This window comes from Oncorhynchus mykiss, chromosome 5, assembly GCF_013265735.2.
Source record: "Oncorhynchus mykiss isolate Arlee chromosome 5, USDA_OmykA_1.1, whole genome shotgun sequence".
Lineage (NCBI taxonomy): Eukaryota > Metazoa > Chordata > Actinopteri > Salmoniformes > Salmonidae > Oncorhynchus > Oncorhynchus mykiss.
In genome coordinates, this window is record NC_048569.1 from 16,845,909 (window position 1) to 16,862,531 (window position 16,623).

Genomic DNA, 16,623 nt, shown 5'->3' on the forward strand with positions numbered 1-16,623 from the left:
GAGAGAGAGAAAGAGTAGAGAGAGGAGAGAAAGAAAAAGTAGAGAGGAGAAAAGAGAAAGAGTAGAGAGAGTAGAGAGAGAGAAAGAGTAGAGAGGAGAGAGAGAAAGAGTAGAGAGAAAGAGTAGAGAGAAAGAGTAGAGAAAGAGTAGAGAAAGAGTAGAGAGAGAGAAAGTAGAGAGAGTAGAGAGAGAAAGAGTAGAGAGAGAATGAGTAGAGAGAGAGAACAAGTAGAGAGAGAGAACAAGTAGAGAGAGAGAAAGAGTAGAGAGAGAGGAGAGAAAGAAAGAGTACAGAGAGTAGAGAGAGAGAAAGAGCAGAGAGAAAGTAGAGAGAGAGTAGAGAGAGAATGAGGAGAGAGAGAGAAAGATTAGAGAGAGGAGAGAAAGAAAAAGTAGAGAGAGGAGAGAGAGAGAAAGAGTAGAGAGAGAGTAGAGAGAGAGAAAGAGTAGAGAGAGAGTAGACAGAGAAAAAGTAGAGAGAGTAGAGAGAGATGAAGAGTAGAGAGAGAAAGAGTAGAGAGAGAGAACGAGTAGAGAGAGTAGAGAAAGAAAGAGGACAGAAAGAAAGAGGAGAGAGGAGAGAGAGAGAAAGAGTAGAGAGAGAAAAAGTAGAGAGAAAAAGTAGAGAGAGTAGAGAGAGAGAAAGAGTAGAGAGAGAGTAGAGAGAGAGAAAGAGTAGAGAGAGAGTAGACAGAGAAAAAGTAGAGAGAGTAGAGAGAGATGAAGAGTAGAGAGAGAAAGAGTAGAGAGAGAGAAAGAGTAGAGAGAGTAGAGAAAGAAAGAGGACAGAAAGAAAGAGGAGAGAGGAGAGAGAGAGAAAGAGTAGAGAGCAGAGAAAGAAAGAGGAGAGAGGAGAGAAAGAAAGAGAGAGAGAAAGTAGAGCGAGAAAGTAGAGAGAGAGAGAAAGAGTAGAGAAAGTAGAGAGAGAGAGAAAGAGTAGAGAAAGTAGCGAGAGTAGACAGTAGAGAGAGAGAAAGTAGAGAGTAGAGAGAGAAAGTAGAGAGAGAACGAGGAGAGAGAGAGAAAGAGTAGAGGAGAGAAAGAAAAAGTAGAGAGAGGAGAGAAAGAGAAAGAGTAGAGAGAAAGAGTAGAGAGAGACGGAAAGAGTAGAGAGAAAGAGTAGAGAAAGAGTAGAGAAAGAGTAGAGAGAGAGAAAGAGTAGAGAGAGAGAAAGAGTAGAGAGAGAAAGAGTAGAGAGAGAAAGAGTAGAGAGAGAACGAGTAGAGAGAGAGAACGAGTAGAGAGAGAACACGTAGAGAGAGAAAGAGTAGAGAGAAAGTAGAGAGAGTAAGAGCAGAGAGAAAGTAGAGAGGAGAGAGAGAAAGAGTAAAGAGAGAACGAGTAGAGAGAGAGAGAAAGTAGAGAAAGTAGAGAGAGAGAGAAAGAGTAGAGAAAGGAGAGAGTAGAGAGAAAGAGTAGAGAGTAGAGAGAGAGAAAGTAGAGAGAGTAGAGAGAGAAAGAGTAGAGAGATAACGAGTAGAGAGAGAGAACAAGTAGAGAGAGAGAAAGAGTAGAGAGAGAGGAGAGAAAGAAAGAGTACAGAGAGTAGAGAGAGAGAAAGAGCAGAGAGAAAGTAGAGAGAGAGTAGAGAGAGAATGAGGAGAGAGAGAGAAAGAGTAGAGAGAGGAGAGAAAGAAAAAGTAGAGAGGAGAAAAGAGAAAGAGTAGAGAGAGTAGAGAGAGAGAAAGAGTAGAGAGGAGAGAGAGAAAGAGTAGAGAGAAAGAGTAGAGAGAAAGAGTAGAGAAAGAGTAGAGAAAGAGTAGAGAGAGAGAAAGTAGAGAGAGTAGAGAGAGAAAGAGTAGAGAGAGAATGAGTAGAGAGAGAGAACAAGTAGAGAGAGAGAACAAGTAGAGAGAGAGAAAGAGTAGAGAGAGAGGAGAGAAAGAAAGAGTACAGAGAGTAGAGAGAGAGAAAGAGCAGAGAGAAAGTAGAGAGAGAGTAGAGAGAGAATGAGGAGAGAGAGAGAAAGATTAGAGAGAGGAGAGAAAGAAAAAGTAGAGAGAGAGGAGAGAGAGAGAAAGAGTAGAGAGAGAGTAGAGAGAGAGAAAGAGTAGAGAGAGAGTAGACAGAGAAAAAGTAGAGAGAGTAGAGAGAGATGAAGAGTAGAGAGAGAAAGAGTAGAGAGAGAGAACGAGTAGAGAGAGTAGAGAAAGAAAGAGGACAGAAAGAAAGAGGAGAGAGGAGAGAGAGAGAAAGAGTAGAGAGAGAAAAAGTAGAGAGAAAAAGTAGAGAGAGTAGAGAGAGAGAAAGAGTAGAGAGAGAGTAGAGAGAGAGAAAGAGTAGAGAGAGAGTAGACAGAGAAAAAGTAGAGAGAGTAGAGAGAGATGAAGAGTAGAGAGAGAAAGAGTAGAGAGAGAGAAAGAGTAGAGAGAGTAGAGAAAGAAAGAGGACAGAAAGAAAGAGGAGAGAGGAGAGAGAGAGAAAGAGTAGAGAGCAGAGAAAGAAAGAGGAGAGAGGAGAGAAAGAAAGAGAGAGAGAAAGTAGAGCGAGAAAGTAGAGAGAGAGAGAAAGAGTAGAGAAAGTAGAGAGAGAGAGAAAGAGTAGAGAAAGTAGCGAGAGTAGACAGTAGAGAGAGAGAAAGTAGAGAGTAGAGAGAGAAAGTAGAGAGAGAACGAGGAGAGAGAGAGAAAGAGTAGAGGAGAGAAAGAAAAAGTAGAGAGAGGAGAGAAAGAGAAAGAGTAGAGAGAAAGAGTAGAGAGAGACGGAAAGAGTAGAGAGAAAGAGTAGAGAAAGAGTAGAGAAAGAGTAGAGAGAGAGAAAGAGTAGAGAGAGAGAAAGAGTAGAGAGAGAAAGAGTAGAGAGAGAAAGAGTAGAGAGAGAACGAGTAGAGAGAGAGAACGAGTAGAGAGAGAACACGTAGAGAGAGAAAGAGTAGAGAGAAAGTAGAGAGAGTAAGAGCAGAGAGAAAGTAGAGAGGAGAGAGAGAAAGAGTAAAGAGAGAACGAGTAGAGAGAGAGAGAAAGTAGAGAAAGTAGAGAGAGAGAGAAAGAGTAGAGAAAGGAGAGAGTAGAGAGAAAGAGTAGAGAGTAGAGAGAGAGAAAGTAGAGAGAGTAGAGAGAGAAAGAGTAGAGAGAGAAAAAGTAGAGAAAAAGTAGAGAGAGAGTAGAGAGAGAGAAAGAGTAGAGAGAGAGTAGACAGAGAAAAAGTAGAGAGAGTAGAGAGAGATGAAGAGTAGAGAGAGAAAGAGTAGAGAGAGAGAAAGAGTAGAGAGAGAACGAGTAGAGAGAAATAGTAGAGAGAGAGAGAGAGAAAGAGTAGAGAGAACGAGTAGAGAGAGAGAGAAAGAGTAGAGAGGGTAGAGAGAAAGAGTAGAGAGAGAGTAGAGTAGAGAGAGAAAGAGTAGAGAGAAAAAGTAGAGAGAAAAAGTAGAGAGAGTAGAGAGAGAGAAAGAGTAGAGAGAGAGTAGAGAGAGAGAAAGAGTAGAGAGAGAGTAGACAGAGAAAAAGTAGAGAGAGTAGAGAGAGATGAAGAGTAGAGAGAGAAAGTAGAGAGAGAGAAAGAGTAGAGAGAGTAGAGAAAGAAAGAAAGAGTAGAGAAAGTAGCGAGAGTAGACAGTAGAGAGAGAGAAAGTAGAGAGTAGAGAGAGAAAGTAGAGAGAGAACGAGGAGAGAGAGAGAAAGAGTAGAGGAGAGAAAGAAAAAGTAGAGAGAGGAGAGAAAGAGAAAGAGTAGAGAGAAAGAGTAGAGAGAGACGGAAAGAGTAGAGAGAAAGAGTAGAGAAAGAGTAGAGAAAGAGTAGAGAGAGAGAAAGAGTAGAGAGAGAGAAAGAGTAGAGAGAACGAGTAGAGAGAGAGAACGAGTAGAGAGAGAACACGTAGAGAGAGAAAGAGTAGAGAGAAAGTAGAGAGAGAGTAAGAGCAGAGAGAAAGTAGAGAGTAGAGAGAGAAAGAGTAAAGAGAGAACGAGTAGAGAGAGAGAGAAAGTAGAGAAAGTAGAGAGAGAGAGAAAGAGTAGAGAAAGGAGAGAGTAGAGAGAAAGAGTAGAGAGTAGAGAGAGAGAAAGTAGAGAGAGTAGAGAGAGAAAGAGTAGAGAGATAACGAGTAGAGAGAGAGAACAAGTAGAGAGAGAGAAAGAGTAGAGAGAGAGGAGAGAAAGAAAGAGTACAGAGAGTAGAGAGAGAGAAAGTAGAGAGAGAGTAGAGAGAGAATGAGGAGAGAGAGAGAAAGAGTAGAGAGAGGAGAGAAAGAAAAAGTAGAGAGGAGAAAAGAGAAAGAGTAGAGAGAGTAGAGAGAGAGAAAGAGTAGAGAGGAGAGAGAGAAAGAGTAGAGAGAAAGAGTAGAGAGAAAGAGTAGAGAAAGAGTAGAGAAAGAGTAGAGAGAGAGAAAGTAGAGAGAGTAGAGAGAGAAAGAGTAGAGAGAGAATGAGTAGAGAGAGAGAACAAGTAGAGAGAGAGAACAAGTAGAGAGAGAGAAAGAGTAGAGAGAGAGGAGAGAAAGAAAGAGTACAGAGAGTAGAGAGAGAGAAAGAGCAGAGAGAAAGTAGAGAGAGAGTAGAGAGAGAATGAGGAGAGAGAGAGAAAGATTAGAGAGAGGAGAGAAAGAAAAAGTAGAGAGAGAGGAGAGAGAGAGAAAGAGTAGAGAGAGAGTAGAGAGAGAGAAAGAGTAGAGAGAGAGTAGACAGAGAAAAAGTAGAGAGAGTAGAGAGAGATGAAGAGTAGAGAGAGAAAGAGTAGAGAGAGAGAACGAGTAGAGAGAGTAGAGAAAGAAAGAGGACAGAAAGAAAGAGGAGAGAGGAGAGAGAGAGAAAGAGTAGAGAGAGAAAAAGTAGAGAGAAAAAGTAGAGAGAGTAGAGAGAGAGAAAGAGTAGAGAGAGAGTAGAGAGAGAGAAAGAGTAGAGAGAGAGTAGACAGAGAAAAAGTAGAGAGAGTAGAGAGAGATGAAGAGTAGAGAGAGAAAGAGTAGAGAGAGAGAAAGAGTAGAGAGAGTAGAGAAAGAAAGAGGACAGAAAGAAAGAGGAGAGAGGAGAGAGAGAGAAAGAGTAGAGAGCAGAGAAAGAAAGAGGAGAGAGGAGAGAAAGAAAGAGAGAGAGAAAGTAGAGCGAGAAAGTAGAGAGAGAGAGAAAGAGTAGAGAAAGTAGAGAGAGAGAGAAAGAGTAGAGAAAGTAGCGAGAGTAGACAGTAGAGAGAGAGAAAGTAGAGAGTAGAGAGAGAAAGTAGAGAGAGAACGAGGAGAGAGAGAGAAAGAGTAGAGGAGAGAAAGAAAAAGTAGAGAGAGGAGAGAAAGAGAAAGAGTAGAGAGAAAGAGTAGAGAGAGACGGAAAGAGTAGAGAGAAAGAGTAGAGAAAGAGTAGAGAAAGAGTAGAGAGAGAGAAAGAGTAGAGAGAGAGAAAGAGTAGAGAGAGAAAGAGTAGAGAGAGAAAGAGTAGAGAGAGAACGAGTAGAGAGAGAGAACGAGTAGAGAGAGAACACGTAGAGAGAGAAAGAGTAGAGAGAAAGTAGAGAGAGTAAGAGCAGAGAGAAAGTAGAGAGGAGAGAGAGAAAGAGTAAAGAGAGAACGAGTAGAGAGAGAGAGAAAGTAGAGAAAGTAGAGAGAGAGAGAAAGAGTAGAGAAAGGAGAGAGTAGAGAGAAAGAGTAGAGAGTAGAGAGAGAGAAAGTAGAGAGAGTAGAGAGAGAAAGAGTAGAGAGATAACGAGTAGAGAGAGAGAACAAGTAGAGAGAGAGAAAGAGTAGAGAGAGAGGAGAGAAAGAAAGAGTACAGAGAGTAGAGAGAGAGAAAGAGCAGAGAGAAAGTAGAGAGAGAGTAGAGAGAGAATGAGGAGAGAGAGAGAAAGAGTAGAGAGAGGAGAGAAAGAAAAAGTAGAGAGGAGAAAAGAGAAAGAGTAGAGAGAGTAGAGAGAGAGAAAGAGTAGAGAGGAGAGAGAGAAAGAGTAGAGAGAAAGAGTAGAGAGAAAGAGTAGAGAAAGAGTAGAGAAAGAGTAGAGAGAGAGAAAGTAGAGAGAGTAGAGAGAGAAAGAGTAGAGAGAGAATGAGTAGAGAGAGAGAACAAGTAGAGAGAGAGAACAAGTAGAGAGAGAGAAAGAGTAGAGAGAGAGGAGAGAAAGAAAGAGTACAGAGAGTAGAGAGAGAGAAAGAGCAGAGAGAAAGTAGAGAGAGAGTAGAGAGAGAATGAGGAGAGAGAGAGAAAGAGTAGAGAGAGGAGAGAAAGAAAAAGTAGAGAGGAGAAAAGAGAAAGAGTAGAGAGAGTAGAGAGAGAGAAAGAGTAGAGAGGAGAGAGAGAAAGAGTAGAGAGAAAGAGTAGAGAGAAAGAGTAGAGAGAGAGAACGAGTAGAGAGAGAGAACGAGTAGAGAGAGAGAGAGAGGAAAGAAAGAGTAGAGAGAAAGTAGAGAGAGAGTAGAGAGAGAAAGTAGAGAGAGAGTAGAGAGAGAGTAGAGAGAGGAGAGAAAGAAAAAGTAGAGAGAGAGGAGAGAAAGAAAAAAGTAGAGAGAGAGGAGAGAAAGAAAGAAGAGAGAGAGAGAGGAGAGAAAGAAAGAAGAGAGAGAGAGGAGAGAAAGAAAGAGGAGAGAGAAAGAGTAGAGAGAGAAAGTAGAGAGAGAAGAGAAAGAGTAGAGAGAGAGGAGAGAAATAGGAGAGAAAGAGTAGAGAGAAAGGAGAGAGAAAGAGTAGAGAGTAGAGAGAGAGTAGAGAGAGAAGAGAGAGAAAGAGTAGAGAGGCGGAAAGAGTAGAGAGAGAGAAAGAGTAGAGAGAGAGAAAGAGCAGAGAGAGAAAGAGTAGAGAGAGAGAACGTAGAGAGAGTAGAGAGAGAGAACGAGTAGAGAGTAGAGAGAGAGAAAGAGTAGAGAGAGAAAGTAGAGAGAGTAGAGAGAGAGAACGAGTAGAGAGTAGAGAGAGAGAAAGAGTAGAGAGAGAGAAAGAGTAGAGAGAGTAGAGAGAGAAAGAGTAGAGAGAAAGAGAAGAGAAAGAAAGAGGAGAGAAAGAAAGAAAGAGGAGAGAGGAGAGAAAGAGAGAGGAGAGAAAGAAAGTAGAGAGAAAGGAGAGAGAGAAAGAAAGAAAGAGTAGAGAGAGTAGAGAGAGAGAGTAGAGAGAGAGAGAGAAAGAGTAGAGCGAGAGAAAGAGTAGAGCGAGTGAGAGAAAGAGTAGAGAGAGAGTAGAGAGAGAAAGAGTAGAGAGAGAAAGAGTAGAGAGAGAGTAGAGAGTGAGAAAGAGTAGAGAGTAGAGAGAGAGAAAGAGTAGAGAGTAGAGAGAGAGAAAGAGTAGAGAGTAGAGAGAAAGAGTAGAGAGAGAGTAGAGAGAGAAAGAGTAGAGAGAGTAGAGAGAGAGAGAGAGAACGTGTAGAGAGAGAAAGAGAGAGAGTAGAGAGAAAACTGTATATTTAGATATGTATAATATGACATATGTAATGTCTTTATTGTTTTGAAATTTCTGTATGTGTAATGTTGACTGATAATTTTTATTGTTTATTTCACTTTTGTATATTATCTACCTCACTTGCTTTGGCAATGTTAACACGTTTCCCATGCCAATAAAGCCCCTTGAATTGAATTGAATTGAGAGAAAGAGGAGAGACAGAAAGAGTAGAGAGAGAATGAGTAGAGAGAGTAGAGAAAGAAAGAGGACAGAAGGAGGGAGGGAGGGAGAGAAGGAGAGAGAGAAAGAGTAGATAGAGAGTAGAGAGAGAAAGCGTAGAGAGAGAAGAGAGAGAAACAAAGAGTAGAGAGAGTAGAGAGAAAGAGTAGAGAAAGAGTAGAGAGAGGAGAAAGAGTAAAGAGAGAAAGAGCAGAGAAAAAGAGTAGAGAAAGAGTAGAGAAGAGAGAGACAGAAAGAGTAGAGAAAGAGTAGAGAAAGAGTAGAGAGAGAGGGGAAGAGTAGAGAGAGAGGGGAAGAGTAGAGAGAGAGTAGAGTAGAGAGAGAAAGTAGAGAGAGAGTAGAGAGAAAGAGAGTAGAGAGAGAGAAAATAGTAAGAGAGGATAGAGGGAAAATGACAACAGCCATGTTTACCACGAGTGAATTCACTATCTACAAAAACATTTTTTAGGAGGATGGGAGCTTCATTCTCTTTATGTATTTTTCTGTTGACAATCCTGAAATGAGATGGGACACAGTGATAGAGGGGAGATGACAGTATGAAATTGGTGGAGGGGTTGGCATTCTGAAGGCCATGTGTGTTGGGAAACTGCAACGCTGCCTCTGTTTCAATACAACACAACTACTCCTGAAGAGCTGATAGGTAGGGTTTTGCTCCAGCCCTACACTTGAACGCACGATTCAGTTAGACAAGGTCCTGTGAGAAGCTGCTTTGTGAAATCAGATGTGTTAGAACAGGGTTGGAAACAAATCCTGCAGGGGGGTTGTTCTCCAGGAGTAGTGTTAACCAATTGCCATCCATAATTTAACTCATTACACTCCAGTTCACTACAGAAGAAGTAAATTGACTCCGGACTGATCCATTGTCAATCTGTAGTTTAAATCAGGGTTAGTTGATGTCGACTCACTATAAAGGTCGGACTCGTCCAGTATCTCTGACTTGATGATCTCCTCGATGACATCCTCCAAGGTGACCAATCCCAGCACCTCGTAGAAGGGATCCCCCTCCCCCTCGCTGTTCACTTTCTGAACGATGGCCAGGTGAGATTTACCTGGAAGGGTGAACACCAGAGAGAGGTGTTAATCAGTCAGTCAGTACTGGGGTCAGTCAATCAGTCAGTACTGGGGTCAGTCAGTCAGTCAGAAGCTGTTTCGTAAAATCAGATGTTTTAGAACAGGGTTGGAAACAAATCCTACAGGAGGGTTGTTCTCCAAGAGTAGTGTTAACCAATTGCCAATTGTCAATCAGTACTGGGGTCAGTTCATCAGTCAGTCAGTACTGGGGTCAGTTCATCAGTCAGTCAGTACTGGGGTCAGTTAGTCAGTCAGTACTGGGGTCAGTTAGTCAGTCAGTACTGGGGTCAGTTAGTCAGTCAGTACTGGGGTTAGTTAGTCAGTCAGTACTGGGGTCAGTTAGTCAGTCAGTACTGGGGTCAGTTAGTCAGTCAGTACTGGGGTCAGTTAGTCAGTCAGTACTGGCGTCTGTTAGTCAGTCAGTACTGGGGTCAGTTAATCAGTCAGTCAGTACTGGGGTCAGTTAGTCAGTCAGTACTGGGGTCAGTTAGTCAGTCAGTACTGGGGTCAGTTAGTCAGTCAGTACTGGCGTCTGTTAGTCAGTCAGTACTGGGGTCAGTTAATCAGTCAGTCAGTACTGTGGTCAGTTAGTCAGTCAGTACTGGGGTCAGTTAATCAGTCAGTCAGTACTGTGGTCAGTCAGTCAGTCAGTCAGTACTGGGGTCAAACAGTCAGTCAGTCAGTACTGGGGTCAGTTCATCAGTCAGTCCGTCAGTACAGGGGTCAGTTAACCAGTCAGTCAATACTGGGGTCAATCAGTCAGTCAGTCAGTACTGGGGTCAATCAGTCAGTCAGTCAGTACTGGGGTCAATCAGTCAGTCAGTCAGTACTGGGGTCAATCAGTCAGTCAGTCAGTACTGGGGTCAATCAGTCAGTCAGTCAGTACTGGGGTCAATCAGTCAGTCAGTACTGGGGTAAATCAGTCAGTCAGTACTGGGGTAAATCAGTCAGTCAGTACTGGAGTCGGTCAGTCAGTTAGTCAGTACTGGGGTCAATCAGTCAGTCAGTACTGGGGTCAATCAGTCAATCAGTCAGTCAGTACTGGGGTCAATCAGTCAGTCAGTACTGGGGTCAGTTCATCAGCCAGTCAGTCCATCAGTACAGGGGTCAGTTAAACAGTCAGTCAGTACTGGGGTCAATCAGTCAGTCAGTACTGGGGTCAATCAGTCAGTCAGTCCGTCAGTACAGGGGTCAGTTAAACAGTCAGTCAGTACTGGGGTCAGTTAATCAGTCAGTCAATACTGGGGTCAGTCAGTCAGTCAGTACTGGGGTCAATCAGTCAGTCAGTCCGTCAGTACAGGGGTCAGTTAAACAGTCAATCAGTACTGGGGTCAGTTAATCAGTCAGTCAGTACTGGGGTCAGTCAGTCAGTCAGTACTGGGGTCAGTCAGTCAGTACTGGTGTAATATGTCAGTCAGTATTGGAGTCAGTCAGTACTGGGGTCAGTCAGTCAGTACTGGGGTCAGTCAGTACTGGAGTCAGTCAGTCAGTCAGTCAGTCAGTACTGGGGTCAGTCAGTCAGTACTGGGGTCAGTCAGTCAGTACTGGGGTCAGTCAGTCAGTACTGGAGTCAGTCAGTCAGTACTGGAGTCAGTCAGTCAGTACTGGGGTCAGTCAGTCAGTACTGGGGTCAGTCAGTCAGTCAGTCAGTACTGGGGTCAATCAGTCAGTCAGTCAGTACTGGGGTTAATCAGTCAGTCAGTCAGTACTGGGGTCAATCAGTCAGTCAGTCAGTACTGGGGTCAATCAGTCAGTCAGTACTGGGGTAAATCAGTGAGTCAGTACTGGGGTAAATCAGTCAGTCAGTACTGGAGTCGGTCAGTCAGTTAGTCAGTACTGGGGTCAATCAGTCAGTCAGTACTGGGGTCAATCAGTCAATCAGTCAGTCAGTACTGGGGTCAATCAGTCAGTCAGTACTGGGGTCAGTTCATCAGTCAGTCAGTACTGGGGTCAGTCAGTCAGTCAGTACTGGGGTCAGTCAGTCAGTACTGGTGTAATATGTCAGTCAGTACTGGAGTCAGTCAGTACTGGGGTCAGTCAGTCAGTACTGGGGTCAGTCAGTACTGGAGTCAGTCAGTCAGTCAGTCAGTCAGTACTGGGGTCAGTCAGTCAGTACTGGGGTCAGTCAGTCAGTACTGGAGTCAGTCAGTCAGTACTGGAGTCAGTCAGTCAGTACTGGGGTCAGTCAGTCAGTACTGGGGTCAGTCAGTCAGTCAGTCAGTCAGTACTGGGGTCAATCAGTCAGTCAGTCAGTACTGGGGTTAATCAGTCAGTCAGTCAGTACTGGGGTCAATCAGTCAGTCAGTACTGGGGTAAATCAGTGAGTCAGTACTGGGGTAAATCAGTCAGTCAGTACTGGAGTCGGTTAGTCAGTTAGTCAGTACTGGGGTCAATCAGTCAGTCAGTACTGGGGTCAATCAGTCAGTCAGTACTGGGGTCAATCAGTCAGTCAGTACTGGGGTCAGTTCATCAGCCAGTCAGTCCATCAGTACAGGGGTCAGTTAAACAGTCAGTCAGTACTGGGGTCAATCAGTCAGTCAGTACTGGGGTCAATCAGTCAGTCAGTCCGTCAGTACAGGGGTCAGTTAAACAGTCAGTCAGTACTGGGGTCAGTTAATCAGTCAGTCAGTACTGGGGTCAGTCAGTCAGTCAGTACTGGGGTCAATCAGTCAGTCAGTCCGTCAGTACAGGGGTCAGTTAAACAGTCAGTCAGTACTGGGGTCAGTTAATCAGTCAGTCAGTACTGGGGTCAGTCAGTCAGTCAGTACTGGGGTCAGTCAGTCAGTCAGTCAGTACTGGTGTAATATGTCAGTCAGTACTGGGGTCAGTCAGTCAGTACTGGGGTCAGTCAGTACTGGAGTCAGTCAGTCAGTCAGTCAGTCAGTACTGGGGTCAGTCAGTCAGTACTGGGGTCAGTCAGTCAGTACTGGAGTCAGTCAGTCAGTACTGGAGTCAGTCAGTCAGTACTGGAGTCAGTCAGTACTGGGGTCAATCAGTCAGTCAGTACTGGGGTCAGTCAGTCATCAGTACTTGGGTCAGTCAGTACTGGGGTCAGTCAGTCAGTCAGTACTGGGGTCAGTCAGTCAGTCAGTCAGTACTGGGGTCAGTTCATCAGTCAGTCAGTCCGTCAGTACTGGGGTCAGTTAAACAGTCTGTCAGTACTGGGGTCAGTTAGTCAGTCAGTACTGGGGTCAGTCAGTCAGTCAGTCAGTACTGGGGTCAGTCAGTCAGTACTGGGGTCAGTCAGTCAGTCAGTACTGGGGTCAGTCAGTCAGTCAGTACTGGGGTCAGTCAGTCAGTCAGTCAGTCAGTACTGGGGTAAATCAGTCAGTCAGTCAGTACTGGGGTAAATCAGTCAGTCAGTACTGGTGTAATATGTCAGTCAATACTGGTGTAATATGTCAGTCAATACTGGGGTCAGTCAGTCAGTACTGGGGTGAGTCAGTCAGTACTGGGGTCAGTCAGTCAGTACTGGGGTCAGTCAGTCAGTACTGGGGTCAGTCAGTCAGTACTGGGGTCAATTAGTCAGTCAGTCAGTACTGGAGTCAGTCAGTCAGTACTGGAGTCAGTCAGTCAGTACTGGAGTCAGTCAGTACTGGGGTCAGTCAGTCAGTCAGTACTGGGGTCAGTCAGTCAGTCAGTACTGGAGTCAGTCAGTCAGTACTGGGGTCAGTCAGTCAGTACTGGGGTCAGTCAGTCAGTCAGTCAGTACTGGGGTCAGTCAGTCAGTCAGTCAGTACTGGGGTCAGTCAGTCAGTCAGTCAGTCAGTACTGGGGTCAGTCAGTCAGTCAGTCAGTCAGTCAGTCAGTCAGTCAGTCAGTACTGGGGTCAGTCAGTCAGTACTGGGGTCAGTCAGTCAGTCAGTACTGGAGTCAGTCAGTACTGGGGTCAATCAGTCAGTCAGTACTGGGGTCAATCAGTCAGTCAGTACTGGGGTCAGTCAGTCAGTACTGGGGTCAGTCAGTCAGTCAGTACTGGGGTCAGTCAGTCAGTACAGGGGTCAGTCGGTCAGTACAGGGGTCAGTCGGTCAGTACTGGGGTCAGTCAGTCAGTCAGTCAGTACAGGGGTCAGTCAGTCAGTCGGTCAGTACAGGGGTCAGTCAGTCAGTCAGTACTGGGGTCAGTCAGACAGTCAGTACTGGGGTCAGTCAGACAGTCAGTACTGGGGTCAGTCAGTCAGTCAATCAGAAGCTGCTTCGTAAAATCAGATGTGTTAGAACAGGGTTGGAAACAAATCCAACAGGAGGGTTGTTCTCCAGGAGTAGTGTTAACGAATTGCCAATTGTCAGTCAGTACTGGGGTCAGTCAGTCATCAGTACTTGGGTCAGTCAGTCAGTCAGTCAGTACTGGGGTCAGTTCATCAGTCAGTCAGTACTGGGGTCAGTTAAACAGTCAGTCAGTACGGGGGCAAGTCAGTCAGTCAGTACTGGGGTCAGTCAGTCAGTACTGGGGTCAGTCAGCACTGGGGTCAATCAGTCAGTCAGTCAGTACTGGAGTCAGTCAGACAGTACTGGAGTCAGTCAGTCAGTACTGGAGTCAGTCAGTACTGGGGTCAGTACTGGGGTCAGTCAGTCAGTCAGTACTGGAGTCAGTCAGTCAGTACTGGGGTCAGTCAGTCAGTACTGGGGTCAGTCAGTCAGTCAGTCAGTACTGGGGTCAGTCAGTCAGTCAGTCAGTCAGTACTGGGGTCAGTCAGTCAGTCAGTCAGTCAGTCAGTCAGTACTGGGGTCAGTCAGTCAGTACTGGGGTCAGTCAGTCAGTCAGTACTGGAGTCAGTCAGTACTGGGGTCAATCAGTCAGTCAGTACTGGGGTCAATCAGTCAGTCAGTACTGGGGTCAGTCAGTCAGTCAGTACTGGGGTCAGTCAGTCAGTACAGGGGTCAGTCAGTCAGTACAGGGGTCAGTCGGTCAGTACTGGGGTCAGTCAGTCAGTCAGTCAGTACAGGGGTCAGTCAGTCAGTCAGTACTGGGGTCAGTCAGACAGTCAGTACTGGGGTCAGTCAGACAGTCAGTACTGGGGTCAGTCAGTCAGTCAATCAGAAGCTGCTTCGTAAAATCAGATGTGTTAGAACAGGGTTGGAAACAAATCCAACAGGAGGGTTGTTCTCCAGGAGTAGTGTTAACGAATTGCCAATTGTCAGTCAGTACTGGGGTCAGTCAGTCATCAGTACTTGGGTCAGTCAGTCAGTCAGTCAGTCAGTACTGGGGTCAGTCAGTCAGTCAGTCAGTACTGGGGTCAGTCAGTCAGTCAGTCAATACTGGGGTCAGTTCATCAGTCAGTCAGTACTGGGGTCAGTTCATCAGTCAGTCAGTACTGGGGTCAGTTAAACAGTCAGTCAGTACGGGGGCAAGTCAGTCAGTCAGTACTGGGGTCAGTCAGTCAGTACTGGGGTCAGTCAGCACTGGGGTCAATCAGTCAGTCAGTCAGTACTGGAGTCAGTCAGTCAGTACTGGAGTCAGTCAGTACTGGGGTCAATCAGTCAGTCAGTACTGGGGTCAATCAGTCAGTACTGGGGTCAGTCAGTCAGTACTGGGGTCAGTTCATCAGTCAGTCAGTACTGGGGTCAGTTCATCAGTCAGTCAGTACTGGGGTCAGTTCAGTCAGTCAGTACTGGGGTCAGTTAAACAGTCAGTCAGTACGGGGGCAAGTCAGTCAGTCAGTACTGGGGTCAGTCAGTCTGTCCTGGGGTCAGTCAGCACTGGGGTCAATCAGTCAGTCAGTCAGTACTGGAGTCAGTCAGTACTGGGGTCAATCAGTCAGTCAGTACTGGGGTCAATCAGTACTGGGGTCAGTCAGTCAGTACTGGGGTCAGTCAGTCAGTACTGGGGTCAGTCAGTCAGTCAGTACTGGGGTCAGTCAGTCAGTCAGTACTGGGGTCAGTCAGTACTGGGGTCAGTCAGTCAGTCAGTACTGGGGTTAGTCAGTCAGTACTGGAGTCAGTCAGTACTGTGGTCAATCAGTCAGTCAGTACTGGGGTCAATCAGTCAGTACTGGAGTCAGTCAGTCAGTACTGGGGTCAGTCAGTCAGTACAGGGGTCAGTCAGTCAGTACAGGGGTCAGTCAGTCAGTACTGGGGTCAGTCAGTCAGTCAGTACTGGGGTCAGTCAGTCAGTCAGTACTGGGGTCAGTCAGTCAGTACTGGGGTCAGTTCATCAGTCAGTCAGTACTGGGGTCAGTTCATCAGTCAGTCAGTACTGGGGTCAGTTCATCAGTCAGTCAGTACCGGGGTCAGTTCATCAGTCAGTCAGTACCGGGGTCAGTTCATCAGTCAGTCAGTACCGGGGTCAGTTCATCAGTCAGTCAATACTGGGGTCAGTTCAGTCAGTCAGTACTGGGGTCAGTTAAACAGTCAGTCAGTACGGGGGCAAATCAGTCAGTCAGTACTGGGGTCAATCAGACAGTCAGTCACTACTGGGGTCAATCAGTCAGTCAGTACTGGGGTCAATCAGTCAGTCAGTCAGTACTGGGGTCAGTCAGTCAGTCAGTCAGTACTGGGGTCAGTCAGTCAGTACTGGGGTCAGTCAGTCAGTCAGTACTGGGGTCAATCAGTCAGTCAGTACTGGGGTCAATCAGTCAGTCAGTACTGGGGTCAATCAGTCAGTCAGTACTGGGGTCAATCAGTCAGTCAGTACTGGGATCAATCAGTCAGTCAGTACTGGGGTCAATCAGTCAGTCAGTACTGGGGTCAATCAGTCAGTCAGTACTGGGATCAATCAGTCAGTCAGTAGTGGGGCCAGTTCATCAGTTAGTCAGTACTGGGGTCAGTTAATCAGTCAGTCAGTCAGTCAGTGGGTCAATCAGCTGGAGTCGATGGTGTTGTGAAATATCTGAATATTGAGAGGAGACTGTTCCTGGTTCCTGGGTGTTAGGGTACTAGAGGTAGTCTACTTAAGTGTACTGTATATAGTTAGTCACATAACCCCCCCCGAGTCTGTTCTGATCTCTGGTTCTTCCCCCAGTTCTCCTCTCTTTAAGCTCTAAATCCATACAAGAAAGGGGGATGGGGATAGAGAGAGACAGAAGGGGGTAATCCATCTCCTGGTTTACTATTTCTCCTCTCCGCTCTTATCCTCCTCTCTGCTCTTATCCTCCTCTCCGCTCTTATCCTCCTCTCCGCTCTTATCCTCCTCTCCGCTCTTATCCTTCTCTCCGCTCTTATCCTTCTCTCCGCTCTTATCCTCCTCTCCGCTCTTATCTTCCTCTTATCCTCCTCTCTGCTCTTATCCTCCTCTCTTATCCTCCTCTCTGCTCTTATCCTCCTCTCCGCTCTTATCTTCCTCTTATCCTCCTCTCTTATCCTCCTCTCTGCTCTTATCCTCCTCTCCGCTCTTATCCTCCTCTCCGCTCTTATCTTCCTCTTATCCTCCTCTCTGCTCTTATCCTCCTCTCCGCTCTTATCTTCCTCTTATCCTCCTCTCCGCTCTTATCCTCCTCTTATCGTCCTCTCCGCTCTTATCTTCCTCTTATCCTCCTCTCTGCTCTTATCCTCCTCTCTGCTCTTATCCTCCTCTCCGCTCTTATCTTCCTCTTATCCTCCTCTCCGCTCTTATCTTCCTCTTATCCTCCTCTCTTATCCTCCTCTCTGCTCTTATCTTCCTCTCCGCTCTTATCTTCCTCTTATCCTCCTCTCCGCTCTTATCTTCCTCTTATCCTCCTCTCCGCTCTTATCTTCCTCTTATCCTCCTCTCTGCTCTTATCCTCCTCTCCGCTCTTATCCTCCTCTCCGATCTTATCCTTCTCTTATCCTCCTCTTATCTTCCCCTCCGCTCTTATCTTCCTCTTATCCTCCTCTCCGCTCTTTTCTTCCTCTTATCCTCCTCTCTTATCCTCCTCTCTGCTCTTATCCTCCTCTCCGCTAACACACACACATATACTGTATACCTTTCCACTGACAACACAGCTGACATCTCACACACTGCTGTCACCCTCCAGCCAATAAAGAAGAGAGTAGAGACACACCAGTGGGTCAGAAGAGTGAGGTCACACGGTGATTATAGTCACAGCGATGATCTGAATGCGTGGTTGTT

General features: G+C 45.8%; 1 protein-coding gene across 1 annotated transcript in view; it reads right to left on the bottom strand.

The window, feature by feature from the left end:
* LOC118964572 (metal transporter CNNM4-like) overlaps nucleotides 1-16,623 on the bottom strand; it is a 77,208-nt gene that overhangs the window by 53,662 nt on the left and 6,923 nt on the right. The window contains exon 2 of the mRNA XM_036976954.1: nucleotides 8,429-8,572. Coding sequence (XP_036832849.1) covers nucleotides 8,429-8,572 — 144 coding nt within the window. The remainder of the gene's footprint in view (nucleotides 1-8,428; nucleotides 8,573-16,623) is intronic.